Raw genomic sequence first — 21,590 nt, forward strand, 5'->3', positions numbered from 1 at the left:
GAACTGGCCTTGAGTCCCTTCCAGGTCTGAGTCCCGCCCTGGTCGTGCTGCAGCGGGGCGGCCCATCTGACCCCACCTCCTCCATGCCCCCAGCTGCCCCTCTGGGCAGCTGGGTGTGGGGACGCCGCTCAGACCACAGGCTGCTGGACAGGCAGGTTTTCCTGCTGACTCCGGGGTTCAGCTCAGCAGGCTTCCATGGCATGGATTCTGGAGCTTTCTCTCTCCTCCACTCTGCAAAAGAACAGGGTCCCCTCCTCCTCTCCCCTCCCTGCCCACAGCTCAGCTCCACGTGCCCCCTCTCCACTCGCCGTCCCCTTGTGGATGAGGTTAATGCCTCTCCTCTGAGTGGCCATTGATCCCCGGCCCCTGGGATGCTGAGCTCATCAGGGCCGCGGGTGGCGGGGACACCAGAGGTTCTGCCCGGCGGGCTGGTTTCCACCTGACTTCTCAGAGGCAGGGGCTTCCCAGGGCAGGCAACTTGGCAACCCTGATGAAAAACCCACTCAGCAGGGGTGGAGGGTCTGGGACCCCAGGCATTCAAAGAGCAGGCGGGTCTGAAGGAGCCCCGCCTCCGGAGTCGTGGGTGCCAAGTGCCTGCCGGGGTTGGGGACAGCAGCCCAGAGCCCTACCCAGAGGATGCAGGAGGCCGCGACTCCTGGGGCTGCAGCACAGGACGCAGGGCTCCCTGTGGATGCTCACGGCTGCCCCCCGCTGAGCAGCATTTGAGATGTATGGCATCTCTGCTCTCGTCCTAAGTATTGCAAAGTGCTGTTTGTTAGCTTTAAAAGAAAAAGAATCAAAAAAAAAAAAAAAAAAATTGTCAAAACCCCAGTTCCCCGTTGAGCTCTGATTGTTTTATCTATCATTAGTGAGCGCTGGTTGCTTCTAGAACGCTCCTTCCTGACGGTCTTGGAATCTAAGCAGAGAGCCTGAGGAGCCCAGCAGGAAACACAGGCCTTGGCTCCTGGCAGAGAAGTGCCCCCTCTCTTTACTCCACGTGTAAACCGCTTGTTTCGGAATCTCGACCCCCCACCCCTGAGGTCTGGAGCCAGTTACGTTCTCCGATCGTTACTTTTGGAGCTCAGCGCTAGGCAGCCCGTCTCAACGCTGATTTTGAAATCGTGCACATGTGTTTGTATTAACACATTCATCCGTATGTTAATAAGCCAACCAGTCGGGCCCTGAGTTTGGGCTGGACCCCGGTGGGGGTGTTGGGGCTTTGGTGGTGAGCCAGACCCCGAATCCCCCTCAGGGGCTCGTGGGACGAGGGACAACAAGCGGGGAAGGCGCCTCGGGAAGGAGGCGGTGGCGGGTGGGGGTGGGGCACGCTCCGCTGCGGGGGGCTGGACAGGGTGGGCGGACAGTGAGGACACGGACTGTGCGGCAGGTGGCTTCTGCTGCAGCTTCGAGGCTCCGCTGCGGGGCCGGCCATGCCCACACCTGTGGCCCGGGAACGCTGCGTTCCCCGAGCAGGAGGCAGGCCAGGGCCTGTGAGTGAGCACCGCCCGAGGCCCCTCTGTCTGAAGGCTGCTGATGGCGTCTGACTCGCTCGTCAGGGTCCGGCCCAGACGCTGTCAACTGAGGTGCAAAGCTGCAGAAACCGCAGGCCTGGAGGTCCCGTGCGTCACCCTTCTGACCAGCGTCACGCCCGACGCAGCCATCTGCTCACAGCCCCCTGCCTCTCTGGGCTCCAGACTGCCCCTCGGGTGCTCTCCCCGAGCCCCGTACCACCCGCCGCTCCCTCACCCGCAAGCACTGGGAACTTTTGCCGGGCACGTGTCTGAGCGAGCCTGGGCGTGACCAGCCCTGCATCGGGCTCGCGGAAGGTGCCGGAGGGCATGGAATTAGGGCGTCGCCTTCTGTGGCCAGTTTTGGGGGCGGCGTGGTCCTGTTCACAGAGGTGTCCCTATGGCCCGGTTTCGGTCCAGATTCCAAGGACTTCATCCCGAAGGCCCGGTTTCAGTCCAGATTCCAAGGACGTCGCTGGCTTTGTGGAGAAGAGCAGAGAGCGGACGTGTTTTCGGGAGGTTCGGGTGTTGAGACTGTGTGATGCTCTCGAGTCACAACAGATGGGCTCATGGGGAGAATGGCCGACGGGTCCACGTGGCCGTGAAGCACCCACCTGAGCCCCGATGATGTGGCCTCCATTCAAATCCGGGTCTTTTAAAAAAGAGCAGTAGACAGGAGGGGAAGTGTGGCTTGGATACCCCAGCCCGACACTCTTCAGAACTAAAGCCGCACAGCCAAACCGCAGCACCTCCTATGGGGTCACAGGCTAAGGCCGGGGAGACCTGGGCCCCTGAGTGCCAGGCCCTGGACCCCGGCCGCCCTCCTCCCGACGTCCCTGCCCCCCAGCCGCTCGCCGCTTCGCTGCCCCCTGAGCTCAGTACCCGCTCTGACATCCGGATCTTTTCCCCACCATGTTCTTGGCTGGTCACCGCCTTTTGCACTTTTGATGTTTTCTCATTGAGGTGAAATTTGTGGCGAACATAAAGTTGACCACGTCGAAGTGTACGGTTCACGGATTGGTGCCTGCACTCCAGCCTCCACTCCCACCTGGGCCGAGATGTTTCAAGGCTCCCGAGGCAATGCCGCACCCACCTCCCCCGCCCTGGCGCCCAGCCGTCTGCTTTCTGCTCCTGCGGGTCCACCTGTCCTGGGTATTTTATGAGATGGGATCACGCGGCGTGGGGCCTCCGGGTCTGGTTGCTCTCGGCATCACGCCTTCAAGGCCCGCCTGCGGTGCAGCAGGGGTCAGCGCTCCGCCCGTTCCGTGGCCGGGCAGCGTCCGTCCTAGGGCTGCACCACTGTTTCCCTGTCGACCATGGACGGGCACTTGCGTGCTCCCCGCCGGGCTGCTGTGAGCAGAGCGTCCGTGAACGTGTGTGCGCAAAGGTTGGAGAGCCAGCTTGCACTTCTTCGGGGTGTAGACCCAGAAGTGAGGTTGCTGGGTCGCATGGTGGTTCTGGGTTTGCTGGAGGACCTGCCGAGCCGCTTTCACGCTATGAATGGAGAGGGTTAGAGTTTTGTGTTTCGTTTCTCTGGGACTCGCGCCGCCCGGACCCATGTTTGCTGTCCCCTTCTGGTCTTGCATGCTCCAGTCCACCAAGGTCCTTCTAAATCCTCATGCCACACACACATCCCCCCCCCCACCCCCGTGACCGCCTGCCAGCTTGGTTTCTCTGCAGACGTTGCGAGCGCGTTTCCTGTGCTGTCCCTGAAGCCGTCTGTGGGGTGTCGCCTGCACGGGGCCCTGGCCAGCCCAACTCGGCACCGCCTACTTGGCCTGAGGCTCTCCATGCCCACAGCCTTCCGTCTGCAGGTGTCCCCGGGCCCCCGACCCCCCAGGCCTGCACAGGCCCAGCACCTGCCTGGACGGGGTGCAGGGACCTGCAGAGAACGCGGGGGGCTTCCCTGGCAGCTGGTGACCAGTGCCCCCCACCCGCACTGTTGCTGTCTTGTGGGGTCAGGTCCACTGGTCCACAGGACAGGCAGCACAAGCAGGGCGGTCAGACTGGCTCGGGCAGGACTAGAAGCCGCTCGAACGAGGACGGGCACCGGGAGAGGTGTGGCTCGGGGTCAGGCCGGGTGGTCCTGGAAGGGCTGAGAGCATCGCCTGGGCAGCTGACCGGATGGGAGCTCACGGACAGGGACTAAAAGCAGCAGCAGAGCATCGCGCAGGACAAGGGACAGGCGGGCTTCAGGACAGAAGGTGTTGGGTCAGCTGTGCTCCAAGGCGGGTTTTACCACCTCAGCTCGTTCCCAGGGCAGCAGCCGGGTCCCCTGCACAGGGACCTCCAGAGGCCCAGCCAGTGGTGGCGTCTTCGGCGTGCATTCGGGCAGAAGGGGTCAGGGTGGAAGCAGGAGGCGAGGCAGGGGAAACAGCTCTGGACCCTCTCTGGGGACACCCAGCCACTCGGGCCCCGTGGGGCTGGGCAGGTCTTCTCTGCCAGCTGGTCCCCTGTCCACAGGGGACCTGAAGGCAGGTCCTGTCCCAAGCTCTTGGTCTGAGTCCCCGGGGCCAGGTGTGCCCAGGCCCTGACCGAGAGCTGGTGACTGCAACCCCCAGACCCAGTGGTGGGGACAGAGGGGTCCCTGCTCAGAGGCGCAGGTCGGGGGGTCGGGGGTGTGCGCTCACGGGACTGAATGCCCCCTGCGTGAGAGGTTGGCCAGTGGGCTCAGCCCCAAATGGTCCAGCGGGTCCCAGGCCCTCCATCCTGCAGGTTGGAGCCATCGGGGACGAGGAGGAGTGGGTCACCCTCTGCGAGGAGGAGAACGAGCCAGATGCCCAGATGCTGGAGATCCCGGACCTCACGCCCTACACTCACTACCGGTGAGAGCCGCCCACCAGGGCCCTCTGTCCTCAGTGGTGAAACCCAGCTGCACGCGTGCGAGCGAGATGCTTCCAGCCGCCGTAGCAGTAAACTGAGCTTTTCCGGGCACGAGATGCTGTTGAGTGTCGTTCCCAGAGAGACTGTCCCTGCTGCCAGGCCAGCAGCGTCCCTTCCACCAGCTTCGCTGGCCAGCAGGCATGGCTGGTGTATCAGGCTCCGTAGCCAAGACACACGTGGTTGGAGATGTAGGTCTTTTTTTTTCTTTTTTCCACAGAACCCCACCTCTGGGGCTGTTAGGGTGCTGTGTGTGTGAAGAGCAGACGTCCTTGAGACACCTGCCTCACCCTCCCTGGGTCCCGGAGGCGTGGGTTTCACTAATCAAGCACTTAACGTGCCATTTAACCTTTGCCTCTTGACCCTGAAACTTATCCAGGCAGTAAATCCTTGGCCCAAACAAAGGACAGAGTGTCGGCGGCTGCTTGAGATGCCATGACTTCCCGTAAGATTGAGCAGAGAGAAAGGATTTCCAGTTATCTCGGATGCTGGGTGTGATAGCCTCACTGTTCTGCCAGGATGGATGCACTTCATGTGACCGGGGAACAGAAGACTGAGAATGACTAATTCAGGGAGTAAAAGGGGAAATTATATCTTTGTGAAGAACACCGTTTCAATATAATACCAAAGTGAGGGTTTTTGTTTTTTTTTAAAAAAACCTAATGAGAGGTGCTATTGAACCTACGCTCATTTTAACATCCTTCCTAGTTTAGAGCAGATGAATCAAGATTCACTCGTTTTTAGGGGGAAACATTCAGCGTAAAGTGAGCTGCCGAGGCCCGTGATGTGCCATGTGAAACTGGCGCGGGGCCTTGTTTCCTCCCATTTTCCCGCGTCCCCTCCCCGCAGGTTCCGCATGAGGCAGGCGAACGTCGTCGGCGCCGGCCCCTTCAGCCAGTCCTCCCGGGTCATCCAGACGCTGCAGGCCCCCCCGGACGTGGCCCCCACCAGCATCACTGTCCGTACTGCCAGCGAGACTAGCCTGCGGCTCCGCTGGGTGGTGAGTCGGGGGCGGTGCTGGGGGGAGCCCGGAGCCTAGTCATCGCTTCCTCCTGCCTCTGTCCAGGTCAAAGCTAATCTCGTCATTAAACCAAGAAGTAGCGCACCCTATAATTAGTGTTGGATCTCAAACCATCCCCAGCTGTCTTATTAATTAGTAGCGTTACCCACTGGCTTCTTGGAACCAAGACATATTCTTCAGGGAAGAAAGTCAACCATCCCACAGGCTCGACCTATAAGTCCTTAAGCTTGGTCGACACGGAAGGGGTCTGAAGTATTTGTAAGAGAGCCAGCTTGATATCGAATCAGAACATTTGCTCACAAAATTAAGCCACAATATATTAAAAGAAATTAAGTTCAGCTAAAGTTACTGACAAGGCTTCCTGTAATTAACAGAAGAAAAGGTCCAGGGAAAAGTTAAAAAGAAAAAGTCCAAGAATATTCACCCCAGAGTAGCTGTTCCATGGACTCAGCCCCATGAGACAGGCTGGTGCTTGGGGACCCTCATGGGGGGTGGTTCCGAGACGGGGGCCCACCACAGACTGTTGTCTGCTTCCAGCCACTGCCAGACTCTCAGTACAACGGGAACCCCGAGTCCGTGGGCTACAGGATTAAGTACTGGCGCCCGGACCTGCCCTCTGCGGTGCTGACCCAAGTCATCAGTGATCGGCTGGAGCGGGAGTTCACAGTCGAGGGGCTGGAGGAGTGGACCGAGTACGAGCTGCAGATGCAGGCCTTCAATGCCATCGGTGCCGGGCCCTGGAGTGCGGCCGTGCGGGGCCGGACCCGGGAGTCGGGTGAGTCGGGGCTCCGGGCCCTCCCGTGTCTCCTGGAGGAGGAGTGGGCCCAGGCTCAGTGGCATCTCACTGGCTCATCCTTACCCCACCCCACGCCCCTTACTGTGTCTTTCCTGAGTAATTAGGTCAACCTGCCTCAGAGCCCGTGACACTGCTTTGCATTTGATGATGGATTCTCCCAGGGGCTGGACTTGCGTTGTTGTTTTTAACTAGGGATGATTTCACCACCAGTGCTCGGAAGTAGGAGCGTACGGAGACTGACGGGATCTTTTTGACGCACGGTATTCAGGAATTCCTCCCGACAGTTGTGCGTGTGGTGTGCTGAGACACTTTCCTCTGCCCCAGGAAATAGACCCTCAAAGTCTGTTGCTTTCGCACAATGGGAGTTTCTCTTTACAGCGTAAGATGGGTGTTCCTGTTAGTGACTCCATGGGGTGATTTGAGGACCCAGGCTCTGCCGTCCTGTAGACTAGCTGCCGTCTCACACAGTGGCCAGAGGGGAGAGATGAGCAAAGGGTGGGCGCCTCTGCCTCTTGACACCTACCTGGAGACAGCTCACAACCCTTTGCTTACTGCCAGGAAGGGAGGAGAGCTTCCAGAGGTCACTCGGCAGAATGCTTATCTTCTAGGTTCCATGGCCAGACTGGTCAACAGCAGTTTGCAGCACCCTTGCTGGCCTGGTTTGAGCTTGTAGAAACACAGAAAAGAGTGTTGCTGACACTCTTTAAAGACACACAAACCAGCTCTTTCCGAAGGTCTGAAATAGTGAGGATTTCTCCTGAAAAGAAAGACCATCTCTGCTCTTCAGCTCACCCCTACCCAGGTTGCTCAGCACTTGATGTATCAGGGAACTGCTTACCCTAGACCACGTGGGCTGTTAGAAGTCGGGCTCTGAATACCTTCCTGACCTCCACCCAAGAGGGCTGAGACCAAGGTGGGAAGTCTTGGGTTAGAAGTCGGGCTCTGAATACCTTCCTGACCTCCACCCAAGAGGGCTGAGACGAAGGTGGGAAGTCTTGGGTTAGATGTCACGCTCTGAATACCTTCCTGACCTCCACCCAAGAGGGCTGAGACCAAGGTGGGAAGTCTTGGGTTAGATGTCATGCTCTGAATACCTTCCTGACCTCCACCCAAGAAGGCTGAGACGAAGGTGGGAAGTCTTGGGTTAGATGTCACACTCAGAATACCTTCCTGACCTCCACCCAAGAAGGCTGAGACGAAGGTGGGAAGTCTGAGACAGGAAACTAGCTGCATCAGGACTGAGCTATTTCCCCAGAGGCTTCCTGAGCCCGGGGAAGTCCTGTCTTCTTCGTGTCTTAGGTGTATACCTTAATCTTACACAGTGTTAAACACAAATAATATCTAACGTTGACTTGTTTACGTAACGTTGATTCTAAAGCTAGAAATAAATATTAAAGTCTTTCATTATTAAAAGAAAGCATTAAAACTCTAAATAGAGATTAAAATACCATTTAAAACAGTTTTTCTTAGGGAGAAATAAAATAAAACACAATCATTGAGTAAAACACTATGACTGAGGTAATAAGTAGGTTAGACACTGCGAAAGAGAAAATTGCCAACCTGGAAGCTGAAAATGAGTGAAAATCTCAAATACAGCACAGAGACATTGACACTGAAAGTATGACAGAGAAGTTAACAGACAAAGACCAGACTGAGAAGGTCCAACATACATTCAGTAAGATTCCGAAAGGATGCGGGGCAGGGCAACGAGGAAACACACAGGGATTATGGCTCAGAAATTACAGAGCTGAGGTAAGACACTGTGTATCAGACTGAAGACTCCTGAACACGAAAAATACAAATAAATCTGCACCAAATTGCACTGCCCTACAACTGCAAAATACCAGAGCCAAAGAGAAAATCTTAAAAACATTTGGACCCAGGGCATCTCACCTCCAAAGATCGTTTGAAACCAACTTCTCAAGAACAACAGCAGGCAGAAGACAATGGAATAATAATCTTGAAGGAACTGAAAGAAAGTAACTCAACCTCAAGCTCTGCACTTAGCCACAGCCTTTTGTTCAGAAAACAATGAAATATCATGTGAAGGTGAAAAAAGTGAATTTTTAAATGGAAAATAATATTTTGGGATAAGTCTTTAAAGAACACTCAACAAAGATGACCAATGGCAAAATGACTGTCTTGAGAGTATCTTTTTGTAAAAATCTTTCCAGCCATCCTTCCAGTGGTCAGACAGAGGATGAGATGGTTGGATGGTATCACCAGCTCCATGGACATGAGTTTGAGCAAACTCCAGGAGATAGTGGAGGACAGGGAGCCTGGCGTGCTGCAGTCCATGGGGTCACAGAGAGTCAGACACGACTTAGCAACTGAACAACAACAAAAAAAACAGTGGTCAGAGGTCAGAGGTCATCACGGCATCTGATGAAGAGGGTGAAGGGGTCTCCAGGGCACGCTGGTGGAGAGTCACAGCTGCTGATGGAGTCAGATGGGGTCGGAGGGAGCTGGGAGGAGAGGAAGCCTGCAGGTCCCTTCTGGAACACGCAGCACCTCCGTGACAATAGCTGTATGTCCATGCTTTAAGAAGCTCTGTGCACAGACATGCTGAAAGCCAGCCGTGGAAGCACCACGCAGAACTACTCAAGCCACATTTACATGAAGTGTCCGGTTTTGACGGGCACTTGAGCTGGTTTCATGACATCTTATGATATATCATATGGGTAAATGAGGCCCTTAAAATCAAAGACACTACATGAGGCACAGCTGGTGCTAAGAGGGAAGCCCTGCAGAGGAGAGAGAAGAAAAGAAGGAAATGCATTTTAAATGGTACTCTTTTTAATGAAAGGGGAGTTTCTAGGATTGTCTCAAAATTCAAGATACCAGGTTGGAAAGGAGTTGAATCTCCCTCAACTTATGTAATGTGCAAGGTTTTTTCCCAAAATCTTAAGAACATAAATATTTTGTAACTAAATGGCAGTTTTCCCTGGTAAGACTCAAATGGGCTGAAATTTTCATCGTGAACACTACCATTTGCTCAGCCTGTCTCCTTGTTGGGAACCCAGCTGCATTCTGGGCACCAAGGCTGAGCTGCCACAATTGCCCAGTTGCCCTTACTCTCTGGGGACACGGATGGCCTGCCAGTGTGTGGAGGCACATGTTAGCACGTCTTAGGAAGTCATCTGTTACATGTAGGTCTACATAAGAACTGGGCACTATGGTCTCCAAGGTGAACCGCAGGAGACAATTAAGGATTGAGAGGTGTCCAGTTTGCGTTGCTATGACGATGGCCTCTCTCTCTGCAGAGAGATGGAAATTTAGAACTTAACACTAGTGTCTGGGTGCAGTATACTTGCTCCTCTCACCTGGCTCTAAATAAAGTGGAAAATGAAATCGGAAAATTGTAGGTTTACCTTCTCTTTGAATGATAAGTGACACCTTTAATTCACAACTGACGCAAGGTGCCAGCTTCTCGCTCAGTTGTTTTTTTTTAATTAAATAAGCATATGTGTCAGCAATGTCCTGGTAACTGCCTTGGCAGTTACAACACCGAGGGGGAGCCCCTGATGGGCAGAGGACACAAGTGGCACCGTGGGAGCCCCTGAAGAAGGTGGGGGACTCGGAGTGGTGTGTGCGGCCGGCCTGCTCCCTTCAGGGGGCTGAGTTCACTGGAAGCCAGGAAGATTCTCTCCCTGTGACACAAATCTGCTCAAGTGAATTATAGTGTTTTGTTGAATGACTGAATGATGGAATGAATGACCCTCTACTGACGTAGTTGGGAAGAAAAAGTTAATCGACCAGGTAAGCTGGCCAGCGTCTTCTCTCCAGAACTGTCAGGAAGGAGGACCCCGTGCTCAGAACAGACAGGCTCCAACAGCGGTGTGTGTGTGTTGTGGGGGCGTTGGCCAACCCACGTGGCAGCTGGTTCACGCCTGCGCTCTGAGGCCCATCAGTCAGCCTCGTCAGTCAGGCTCCAAGGCCCATCAGTCAGCCTTGTCAGCCAGCCCCTCATCAGTCAGGCTCCAGGGCCCATCAGTCAGCCTTGTCAGTCAGCCCCTCGTCAGTCAGGCTCCGAGGCCCGTCAGTCAGCCTCGTCAGTCAGGCTCCGAGGCCCGTCAGTCAGCCCCTCATCAGTCAGGCTCTGAGGCCCGTCAGTCAGCCTCATCAGTCAGGCTCTGAGGCCCGTCAGTCAGCCTTGTCAGTCAGGCTCCGAGGCCTGTCAGTCAGCCTCGTCAGTCAGGCTCCGAGGCCCGTCAGTCAGCCCCTCATCAGTCAGGCTCTGAGGCCCATCAGTCAGCCTCGTCAGTCAGGCTCCGAGGCCCGTCAGTCAGCCTCATCAGTCAGGCTCCGAGGCCCGTCAGTCAGCCCCTCATCAGTCAGGCTCTGAGGCCCGTCAGTCAGCCTCATCAGTCAGGCTCCGAGGCCCATCAGTCAGCCCCTCTTCAGTCAGGCTCTGAGGCCCGTCAGTCAGCCTCATCAGTCAGGCTCCGAGGCCCGTCAGTCAGCCTCGTCAGTCAGGCTCCGAGGCCCGTCAGTCAGCCTCGTCAGTCAGGCTCCGAGGCCCGTCAGTCAGCCCTCGTCAGTCAGGCTCCGAGGCCTGTCAGTCAGCCTCATCAGCCAGCCTCATCAGTCAGGCTCCGAGGCCCGTCAGTCAGCCTCGTCGGTTAGGCTCCGAGGCCCGTCAGTCAGCCCCTCTTCAGTCAGGCTCTGAGGCCTGTCAGTCAGCCTCGTCAGTCAGGCTCCAAGGCCCGTCAGTCAGCCCCTTGTCAGTCAGGCTCTGAGACCCGTCAGTCAGCCTCGTCAGTCAGGCTCCGAGGCCCATCAGTCAGCCTCGTCAGTCAGGCTCCGAGGCCCGTCAGTCAGCCTCGTCAGTCAGGCTCCGAGGCCCGTCAGTCAGCCTCGTCAGTCAGGCTCCGAGGCCCGTCAGTCAGCCCCTCGTCAGTCAGGCTCCGAGGCCTGTCAGTCAGCCTCATCAGTCAGCCTCATCAGTCAGGCTCCGAGGCCCGTCAGTCAGCCTCGTCGGTTAGGCTCCGAGGCCCGTCAGTCAGCCCCTCTTCAGTCAGGCTCTGAGGCCTGTCAGTCAGCCTTGTCAGTCAGGCTCCAAGGCCCGTCAGTCAGCCTCGTCAGTCAGGCTCCGAGGCCCGTCAGTCAGCCTCGTCAGTCAGGCTCCGAGGCCCGTCAGTCAGCCTCGTCAGTCAGGCTCCGAGGCCCGTCAGTCAGCCTCGCAAGTGGGCAAGGGCTGGGGGTTTCCCGCCTCCCAGGCAGTCAGGCCAGGAAAGCCGTGCTTCCAGGCCCAGTGCGAGGCCCGGCCTGCCACTGGGCCCGCTTTGGCCCCTCCGCCTCCATCCCAAACCTGCCGCTTGCGGAGCACCTGGGACCAGCTGGCCAACAACGGAGAGCATCTCCTCCAGGGCCTGCAGGAGTCCTGTCATTTTTTTCTTAAAGACTTCATTACAGCAGCCCCTTGTTTCCTGGGGCTGCTGTAATCACGTGCCCCAGAGTGGTGGCTTCAAACAGCAGAAATGTATTCTCTCGAGGCTCTGAAGGCCAGAAGGTGGAGAAAGGGATGTGAGCAGAGCTGAGCTCCCTCTGGAGGTGCCAGGAGGGGCGGTCCTTCCCCCTCCCAGCTTCTGGAAGCTCCTCGGCTGTGGCAGTACAAACCCAGTCCTGCCAGGGGTTGGGGGTCTCCCCACGTGCACGTCCATCTCTTCTCACAGGGATGCCAGTCCTGCTGGAATAGAGACCACCTCACCCCCATGTGACCTCATCTGACCCATTACATCCCAGGGACCATATTTCCCAATAAGGTCACATTCTGGGCCCAGAGGGTCAGGACTCAGCATGGGAGCTTGAAGGGGCACAATTCAATCCACAGCAAAGACCACATCGCTTTGGTACAGAAGCTCTAGGAAGCAGAGTTGGGGAGCAGTGTCGTCGTGCAAAAATACGTTACTTTCTGTCTTCAGACTGACTACCAGAGGAGCCTTCACAATGGCTGAGCAGAAAGAAGGAAGTGCTCATGTATGAGGGAGTGAATGAGTGAGTGTGGAAGAGAACAAATGAGTGAGTGAGTGAGTGAGTGAGGAAGGGAACAAATGAGTGAGTGAGTGAATGAACGAATGAATGAGTGAATGAGCGAGTGAACGAGTGAGTGAGTGAATGAATGAGTGAGTGAGTGAACGAGTGAATGAACGAATGAGTGAATGAGCGAATGAGCGAGTGAGTGAATGAGCGAGGGGGTGGACGCGTGAGGGAGTACATGGATGCATGAGTGAATGGATGGACGGGTGGACGAGTGAGCCAGTCGGCAGGCTGGTCCTGGGGGTGGTCACTGAGAAGGTGTCACAGCCCCATCACGTGTTCTGTGCCCAAGAGTTTCGTGAACTTGACGTGTTCTCCTTTTCGACCGAGGAGGTGCTGGGGGTGCTGACACTCGCTTTGGTCGTTCCTGTCACCCCCTCCCCACAGAGAGGTGCACCATGTAAGGCTCCCCTGCCCCCACCCCGGGCGCAGATCATAACCTCCCCTCCTCCCCTCTCCGCCTGCCTGTCCCCCACAAAGTCCGCGTTTAGAGAGGTCCATGAACTGTGTCTGAAAGTGAGGATTCCGTCTGAGATAAAAGCCACAGTTCTCACCAGTTAATATAAGAATCAGACAAGCTTATTTTCTCTCTGGGTGGACTCGGGTAACATGGAGCTCCTAAATACCCGGGATTTATGGAATTTGTTGCTAATATTAAGGAGATTTACATTTCCATGATACCCCTGCAGGTTTAATCTGATCACTGCAAAAACGCTCAGAGTGCATTGCTATTTCAAGGACAACTTGATTAGAAGGGTAAAAATTAGACCTTTATTTGTAGAAGCCTTTCGACTTCCGGAGCCAATCTCTTTAACTCATTCCTTGCAGTTCCTTCAGCCGCCCCTGAAAACGTGTCAGCCGAGGCCGTCAGCTCCACCCAGATCTTACTGACGTGGGCCTCGGTCCCCGAACCAGACCAAAACGGGCTCATCCTGGGCTACAAGGTACTTGCTCGGGTGACCTTCCCCGCCTGCCTCCCCGGCCGGCGAGCTCGCATGGCCTGTGCATCGCTGGCTCTGGCCTGTTTCCTGGACTTCACCCTCCTCCTCTCATCTCCCTCGTCACTGTCTGGGGTGAGGGTCACTCCACCCTCGTCACGCAGGCCCACGCAAGGCGCTCTGAGCCTAAGATGGGCGGAACGGCGGTTGCTCCCTCTAGTCGATGGTGGCTGATTTTGTACAATGCCAAGGACGTGTCCAGAGGCCCCTACACATGTGTCTGCAGGTGTCATCACCACCCGTGTCCGTCCTGGGGGCTGGCCTTGGCATCGAGGCTTGGCACCTCCCGGCTTCTCTGGGAGACCTTTCTGGGCCAGCCCTGTCTGCTTTTACCCAGGCCCTCAAAATCCCCCTGTTCTGTGCCGTCCGCTCCCCCAGCAGCAGGGCGGACCTTCCTGGTTTTGACCGTGAGGCCGCGCATGTCATGTGCTGTGGCCTCTCCTTGGGCCGTCCATCTTCTCCATCCCGTTCTGTTTCCTCCTATCCTCACGCCCCACCGCCACCCCGGGGCATCCTGATAGCTCCCTTCTGGCCCGTTTGGATGCAGCACCCCCAGCCCAGCTCTGAGAGCAGCGCCCACAGCCCCACCTGGCCGTGGACAGCCCTCCCTCCCGACCCCCGCCCTTCACTGCCTTCCGGCCACTGCTCCTGCGGGCCAGCTCCCGGCGGGGGGAGCTTTGGGAGTGAGGAGCCGGCGGGCCGTGGAGGGACCGTCTCAGTGCGGCTGCGGCTGCAGTGAGGGCAGTGAACAGCCCCGGGGCGGGGTCTTGGTTCAGGGGTCCCCAGGTCCTCCGAGGCAGGAGGCCCGCCTCCTAACAGCCATGCAGCCGAGTGGCCGCCGGCTCCTTTAAAAGAAGCGGGATGTCTCTGTGTTTGTGTCGAGCCCTGGTTTTAGGGGCTGCCGCCGGGGACCTCAAATCCTGTCAGTTACAGCGGAGCGTCTGGCTCACCCAGCCAGCTGAGGGCTGGGTCATCGCTGCAGCCACCTTCCAGTCTCCAGGAAATTGCTGCACTTCCCTCTTTCCCCAAAAGTGCCAGCGGTTAGGAATTAGATCCCCACGTCCTCAACTAGCTGCCCTGGGGGAGGACGGGTCCTGAGCCCCCCAGGCCCCTCCTCACACACTGCCTCCCCTCCCCGCCCTCGTGTCGCCGCTCAGATCCTGTTCCGGGCCAAAGACCTGGACCCCGAGCCCCGGAGCCACGTGGTGCGCGGGAACCACACGCAGTCGGCGCTCCTGGCGGGCCTGGGCAAGTTCGTGCTCTACGAGCTCCAGGTGCTGGCCTTCACCCGCATCGGGAACGGCGTCCCCAGCGTGCCCCCCATCCTGGAACGCACCAAAGACGACGGTACGTCGGGGCCATGCCTCCGCCCGCCCCCCAGGTTTGCTGTCCCCATCCATACCCTTCGGACGGTGGTCATCTTCAATTTAATTTTCAGAACACTCCTTCTCCCCTCGGTTCAGCAGAGGAAAATGAAGCAAAGCTGTTTTCTGACCACAGAGTGCCCCTACGGCCAGTTTCAGCCAGAGTGAGTGTTTACAGGTTAGGGGTGAGCCTGAAAGGCCGGATGGGCCAGGCCAGGACGCCTCAGGCCACTCCTGGTGGCGTTGGCACAAAGCTGCTGAAAAGCCCTAGGTTCCCTGGGGTGGCCCCCTCAGAGGGCATGTTTGAGGGGCTGAGGTGCCCAGGTTCCCAACCCCAGAAACAAATACCTCTTGATGATTGTCTAAACTTTCAGCCATGTTTCTCCACTTAGCAGATGTCAGCCACCCAAGGTTAGCTCCTGTACATGATCTTTGTTAACCAGACTGTGGCAAATATTCTCCCCCCCAAAAAACCCAGGCTCAGATTCAGCTGAAAGTAAGGCACCAGAGATTTTCTTCACCCTTTTACTGAAGGAATTAAATCAGCCTGGAAAGTGCTCTAACCACTGAGATGACACCCTCCTCCCCGTCTGCTGGGAGACAGCCCGGGAGCTGGGCCTCACCTGGGTCAGAGGAGGGGGCGCCTCAAGCATCGTTCTTCCTCAGGGGCTGGTCTCAGGGCAGCCAGCGTCTGAAAGGGACCCTGTGGCCTGAAGGCCATGTCTTTGCAAAACTGTATGTTGTGTCCAGGACCACCCGAATGAACAGTAACAGGGGTGTTTAGTAATGGTTCCTCAAACTGGGGAGGGTATTCTTCCCAACGCACAGGCAGGGGAGTCATGGACCACCGTCTGTTTTCGGCCACAATCATGATATAAACTTGTTTCTCCTTCCCCTCATTTCATCGCGATGCAAGCAATCACCCTTGGGGACAGTGAGGGGCAGAAGCCATGGAAGACAGACCAGACGTCAGAGTTTCCCGTTTTGAGTCAGTCCTGGCGTGTGAGCCCGTGGTCTCCTTCAGTTTATTTCACCCAAACGCAGGGGTCAGAGCACAAGTTTATAATTTAAAATACCGTTCTCAGCTAAGTAGCTTGAGGCAAAGTTCACAGCCCTGGAGTGGCTGTCACGCACGTCATTTTATTTCTGTATCGATTGTTCCATGCCTGTTGCCTCTTACCTGGGAAGAGTCAGCTCTTAAGTTCCAATGAGAAGTTCCCACACTGGCCACACGTTTACTAGGTTGTCCATTTAAGTAAATATATTTTACAGCGTCTACGACCCTATTATTCAGTGGTGCCTGCATACATAGCTAGTTTTTGAATTACTGGTGCACCAGACCATGAAGAAGAACTATGACACTCTCTGTGGACATCGCCTCTTGATTTTCTGGGACGATGCAGGAGAGGGCTCATGTGTCTGAAAGGCCACTGCTGTAGCCGTGTTATTTGGTCAATCACTGTAACCTCCACTGGAAGTTGGGAGCGACACTCAGCCACCTTCTTCACCTTTCATCTGCTGTGTGGACGTCCAGACTGGGAGAGGAGTCAGCTCAGATTGGCGAAGTCTGACTTGATGTACCCTCTACCATGCTACTTAGCGACTGTAGTGGCCAGCTTTTGGCACCACTCAGGACTCCCAGCGTAGTTCATGAGCACTGCAAAAGTCACCTTCCCAAAACTCAGAGTGATTCACCCGTGAGCAGTGTCGTCAGCAGTCATAACTGTCCTTGGCCAGCCCACAGGACCCTGCAAAACCCCGCTGTGTACCCGAGTGACATCCCCAGTGGGGCCTGATTCTCGGGTCTTTTTTTTCCCCCCTTCAGCCCCAGGCCCGCCCGTGAGGCTCGTGTTCCCGGAGGTGAGGCTCACGTCTGTGCGGATCGTGTGGCAGCCTCCAGAGGAGCCCAACGGCATTATTCTAGGTAAGGGAGCGGCGGGGACCACAGCTCAGAGAGAAATGACAATTAGATTGATTTCATCCATTTTTATTAGATGTCTAAAAGGTTAGAGAAAAAAAATCCCATCTGCAGCAGCCTGGCGTTTTCTGAGCCGAGAGACCGCAGCCCTGTGTCTCCTGCTCTAAGGGGTTCTTCGCAGAATGAAATTTACATTCTGTTCGCCCAGAATCTCTCTGTTCACGGTTCACGGCAGTACCATCTATAATTGACCTTCCCTCTGCTCAGAAATAACCCAGTTATTTTGATGTGTGTTTGGAAAACAGCGGGCTGGCTTTTCACAGAAGATTCCCATGCGGGCCTTGCTCCAAGGTCCCAGAAGCATCTCTCTGCTGCTGCAGGCCCGGCACCCAATCCTTTGAGGAAGTTTCCCAAGTGAACTGCGTGCTTGGGTCCCAGGGAAGCGGTTTGCTTTGAACTTGGCATTCCGGGGGCCAGCTCTGATAACTTTGATGAAGAGTCTTAATTTGCCCGTTTTCCCAAAGGCAGCAGGTTTTATTTTTAAAGGTCATCAGTCCGTTGATTTGTTCACTCTTTCACTGTGACGAATCAGGAGCCTCTGATGTGCCAGGCCTCATGCAGAGGGGGAGGGGAGAGGGAGGAGGGGAGAGAGGGGGAGAGGGGAGGGGAGAGAGGGGAAGATGAGGGAGGGGAGGGGGAGGGGAGAGCGGGGAGGGGAGAGGTGGGGGGAAGGGGAGAGGGGGGAGGGGAGAGGGGGGAGGGGAGGGGGAGGGGAGAGGGGGGAGGGGGAGGGGAGAGGGGGGAGGGGAGGGGGGAGAGGGGAAGATGAGAGAGAGGGAGGGGAGGGGGAGGGGTGTAAGGAGTGAGTAAGACGCTGGCGGGGCAGGTCCTCCAAGAGGAGGAACCAGTGACACAACCGCGTGGTCTCACTGTGGGGTGTGCGTGCGTGCTCGTCACTCGTTCGTGTCTGTAGCCTACCAGGCTCCTCTGTCCGTGGGATTATCCAGGCAAGACTACTGGCGTGGGTTGCCATTTCCTCCTCCAGGGGATCTTCCCAGCCCAGGGACTGAACCTGCTTGCCCTGCATCTCGTGCTTGGGCAGCAGGTTCTTTACCACTGAGCCACCCGGGAAGCCCTCGATGCGGGGAGGTTCCGCAGAATGCCCTGCAGGGCAGCGTCTCCTGGATCAGGGGCTCAGGGCTGGATGGTGTTTTCAGCCTGGAGCTTGAGGATGAGTGTTGGTAAACAAAACATTGGGTCTGCTCACCCGCAGGCAGTAAAGCCAGTCTCCTGACACCGGGCCGTGGAGAAGGATAAAGAGGATAAAGCATCTGCGGAGACCCGGGTTCAATCCTGGGTTGGGAAGATCCCCTGGAGAAGGAAATGGCAACCCACTCCAGTATTCTTTCCTGGAGAAGCCCATGGACAGCAGAGCCTGGCGGGCTACAGTCCACAGGGTCGCAAAGAGTCAGACACGAACTCTGCAGTGTTTACTGCCAGGCGATACGCAAGGCATCAGGGCAGCTGGTGCTCAAAACGCCCCAACTCCCCCAGTGGGTTTCAGTCTGGTGGGGGGTGTGATCAGCATGCGCTGTACTGTGGCTGGTGGACGGCAAGGTGACAGGCGGGGTCACAGGGGTTAGCCCAGCACTCCTCAGGCTCCGCAGACCTGGGCGCTGCGTGCTCAAGGTCATTCGGTTATCCAGCGCTTACCGCCTCCCCTGCGGTGGGGTCTCAGCATCTGTGGAAGAACTGAGGGACGGCACACACTGTTCCCGGGTGCTTCAGAGAGGCGCCCCAGCACAGGACACGGGGAGGGGGCTGTCCCGGGAAGACCCAGAGGGTCTGCTCCGTCACACGGGTGGTTTCCAGAGTCTTGAACCGAATGCTGCCTTCCGCCTGCGGGAGCATAATCATCCCTGGGGCGTGTGGGCCGGCCGGGCTGCGAACCCCTGGGAAGGCATCGTGTGCAGGAGGGGCCAGTGGCCCAGACCTTCCCACCTGGGCCTTCGAGGGCCCGGTGTGTCTCCTGGGGCCAGGCCGGCCCTGAAAAATACGGTCCTTCCTCCTCCTCACCCACCGCAGACCCCAAATTCGTCTGCTTGGGTTGCAGGTAATTTGACAATCACACCCTAATGCAGTAAAACGTACCACTTACACCTGCTCTCCAGGTGAGGACTGTAAGATTTTGTTTGAAAAAGGGTTTCACTTCATTAAGAAAAAAAAAAAAGTTTGAAAATCTGTGCCAAGGGAGTCCCCCAAGGACCTTGAGCAGCTAAGGGATGTGATCAGATTTGTCTTCTGGATAATAACTGGCAGCCGTGAAAGGACGAACAGCGAGGCAGATACTTGCCGAGCCCCGGCTTCATTAAGACACGCCCGGGGCACACTCGCCACCTGCACAGCTCGGCCCTGTCCTCTGCGGCCCTGGGAGCCGCTGCTATGTGTGAGGACGGCGCTTCTGAGCCAGGTGACCAAGGACCTGCACATTCTGGCCACTAAAACCACAACCATCATCGAGGAGTCTCTGTTGCCGTGTGCATTTCAGACCCTGTGCCGCTGAGAGGCCCCGGGCAGCTGCTCTCAGGCCCCGGGGCGGGAGTGGTCTGTGGAGCTGACGAGGCTCTCGAGGTGCCTGGAGCCCGCACGCAGGCAGGGCTGCCCTCCTCTCGGCAGCCTGTCATGGAAGCAGCAGGACAAACCATCTGATCACCGCCCACTCCCGGGGGAGCCCCAGCATGCTGCGAAACAAGATGCACGTTCGGAGCAGAGAGGTGAAGTCCCCCCGCCCGGCCCCCCGGGGGTCCCCACACACACACACACCACCTCTGCTGAGACCCGGTGGTCCCGGGTCTGTGATCATCTCCGCGCTCTCCACAGCCCTCCCGGGCCAATGCAAACCGGTTCTGACAGCAGCGCTCCGCGGAGTGGGCAGAGGAAGGCCGGCCCTTCCCTGTGCCCACACAGACACGTGCTCTGCTTTGTGACCGTGACTTTGAGCTGCCTCTCCTAGGACTTCCCTGAAACCCCGGCGGGGCTCCAGCCTCAGCCAGCGCTGGCGGTGACCCTTCCCGAGTCCCCTGCCAGGAAAGACCCCCGTCACCCCCAGGTGCCACTCCTCCTCTGAGAACCACATGAGAGGGCGCCTCTGCCTGCTGCCTCCCTTCCTCACCCATCCCCACCTGGGCCGGTCTCCTCTCCTCTTGGCTCCCAAAGCTCCTGCGCCCACAGTCACCACACGAGTCCCCCGTCCACAGAAACTCAGCGCTCACTTTAGAATCATGTGCCCTACTTTTACTGGTCTTTAACTTTTTCTGATCGTGAAAGCAACATGTAGAATGATGATTCAGACCACAATGCAGATAATCTAGATACCATTTCACAGTCCTCAGACTTAGAAGCACAGAAGGTCTGATGGCCCCCGGGAGAGGTGAGGAGGCAGGGAGAAGCCTCACGCCCTCTCCTTGGGAGCACAGAAGGTCTGATGGTCCCCGGGAGAGGTGAGGACGCGGGGAGAAGCCTCACACGCTCTCCCTGGGGCGCAAGCGCAGCTGCAGAGGGGATGACCAGGGCGGGTGCACCCCCACCCAGCCGCCTCCCTCCAAGGCCTTAACTCTGAGAAACCCTCCCTGCTGTTCACAGGGCCAAACGCACAGAGAGTCACGGCAGACTGCTTTAAATAACAGGAAATTTAGAAAAGAAACAAGTAGAAACAACCCAGATGTCCATCAGTGAGGCGGTGAGAAGGCAAACTGGGGGCTATTTGCACAGAGAAATTACAGAGGCCGTTAGAGTAACGAACGCGTGCTCCAGGAGGTGCCACGGAAAAGCCTCACAAACATCTGTTGCGGAAAAACAAGTTGCAAAAGCATCCACACGGCCCGGAGATGTCTCTGCACACGTGAAAACCTTGCAGACACGACCAGTTGTCATGAATGGGTACACACCTGTGGTGAAGCTGAAGCTCCAGTACCTGATGACTCACTGGGAAGACCTTGAGGCTGGGAAAGATTGAAGGCAAAAGGAGAAGAGGGCGGCAGAGGATGAGATGGTTGGATGGCATCACCAATTCAACAGACAAGCTCCGGGAGACAGTGAGGGACAGGGAGGCCTGGCATGCTGCAGTCCATGGAGTCGCAAAGAGTGGGACACGACTGAGCGGCTGAACAACAGCAGCAGCAAAGTCAAGAAAGTCGCATGCGGACAGGCCCTGGTGGCCGGGGTTCAGAGCCCACCAGGGCCCCTCTGTTCCTGCTCTAAAGTGACTGGCCTCCCCTCCCCTTTGTATCCCTCTCCCCAGATTCTCAGTAAGGCGGCCTGAGGTCCAGCCTCAGGCATTGCGTACAGCCTGGGCGGGGAGGGTAACTCAGCAGCCCCTTCGCTCCGTTCCCAGGAGTCACGTAGTCCCTCTGGGCCAGGGCTGCCCACCTCAGGGGGACCGGTGATCAGACCTCCCGGGTATCGTGCAGGGCACCGGAAACCCAGAACAGCCAGTGCCGGTCAGCGCCAGCTGGGCACTGTGGGCCTTCAGCGCCTCCTCCCTGCTCTCGGACCAGAGAGGTCTCCTCCGCATCGCTGCGTGTCTGCACTCGGCATTTCTCTGTGTCCATCACGGACGAGTGGCGGGGCTTCGTTCTCCATCGCCCTGGCGGCTCCACAACGGAAGGTTCCTGCTGAGAGGCGCCTTTGCGCCAGGTTACGGGATGCCCCCGGGGGTGCTGAGAAGTCTGGCCGTAGATCTCTAGTCCCCAGGGGTCCTTGAAAATCACAAAACCCCAGGTCAGGAGGGGGTGGGACTCCGAGGCTGCATAACACAGCTCGCCACCTCCCCCGACGCCCTCCGGGGCTGTGAGGCGTGTAGCGGTAATTGTAACAAACATTGTCTGGGTAACCTGTCACCCGGATATTATTACCACCAGTGCAGCAAATTGTAGATGCTGCGGAAAGACGGGAAAACAGTTTCTAAAGATTCAGATTGGCATTCACGGGGGAGGAAGGAAAACATCTTTTTGCGAGACTCGCTTTACGTGCAGGGACCTAGAGTCGGCGTCCCGACTCCGGCGGCG

The 21,590-nt window shown here is 57.1% G+C and overlaps 1 protein-coding gene across 2 annotated transcripts in view; it reads left to right on the forward strand.

The window, feature by feature from the left end:
- Window positions 1–21,590, forward strand: part of SDK1 (sidekick cell adhesion molecule 1) — a 744,026-nt gene that overhangs the window by 652,377 nt on the left and 70,059 nt on the right. For both annotated transcript variants that reach the window (XM_027528208.1, XM_027528209.1), the window contains 6 exons: window positions 4,224–4,333; window positions 5,238–5,388; window positions 5,947–6,184; window positions 13,073–13,188; window positions 14,400–14,589; window positions 16,432–16,530. In XM_027528208.1, the coding sequence (XP_027384009.1) occupies window positions 4,224–4,333; window positions 5,238–5,388; window positions 5,947–6,184; window positions 13,073–13,188; window positions 14,400–14,589; window positions 16,432–16,530 (904 nt within the window). The remainder of the gene's footprint in view (window positions 1–4,223; window positions 4,334–5,237; window positions 5,389–5,946; window positions 6,185–13,072; window positions 13,189–14,399; window positions 14,590–16,431; window positions 16,531–21,590) is intronic.

The sequence above is a fragment of the Bos indicus x Bos taurus genome, chromosome 25, assembly GCF_003369695.1.
Source record: "Bos indicus x Bos taurus breed Angus x Brahman F1 hybrid chromosome 25, Bos_hybrid_MaternalHap_v2.0, whole genome shotgun sequence".
Classification (NCBI taxonomy): domain Eukaryota; kingdom Metazoa; phylum Chordata; class Mammalia; order Artiodactyla; family Bovidae; genus Bos; species Bos indicus x Bos taurus.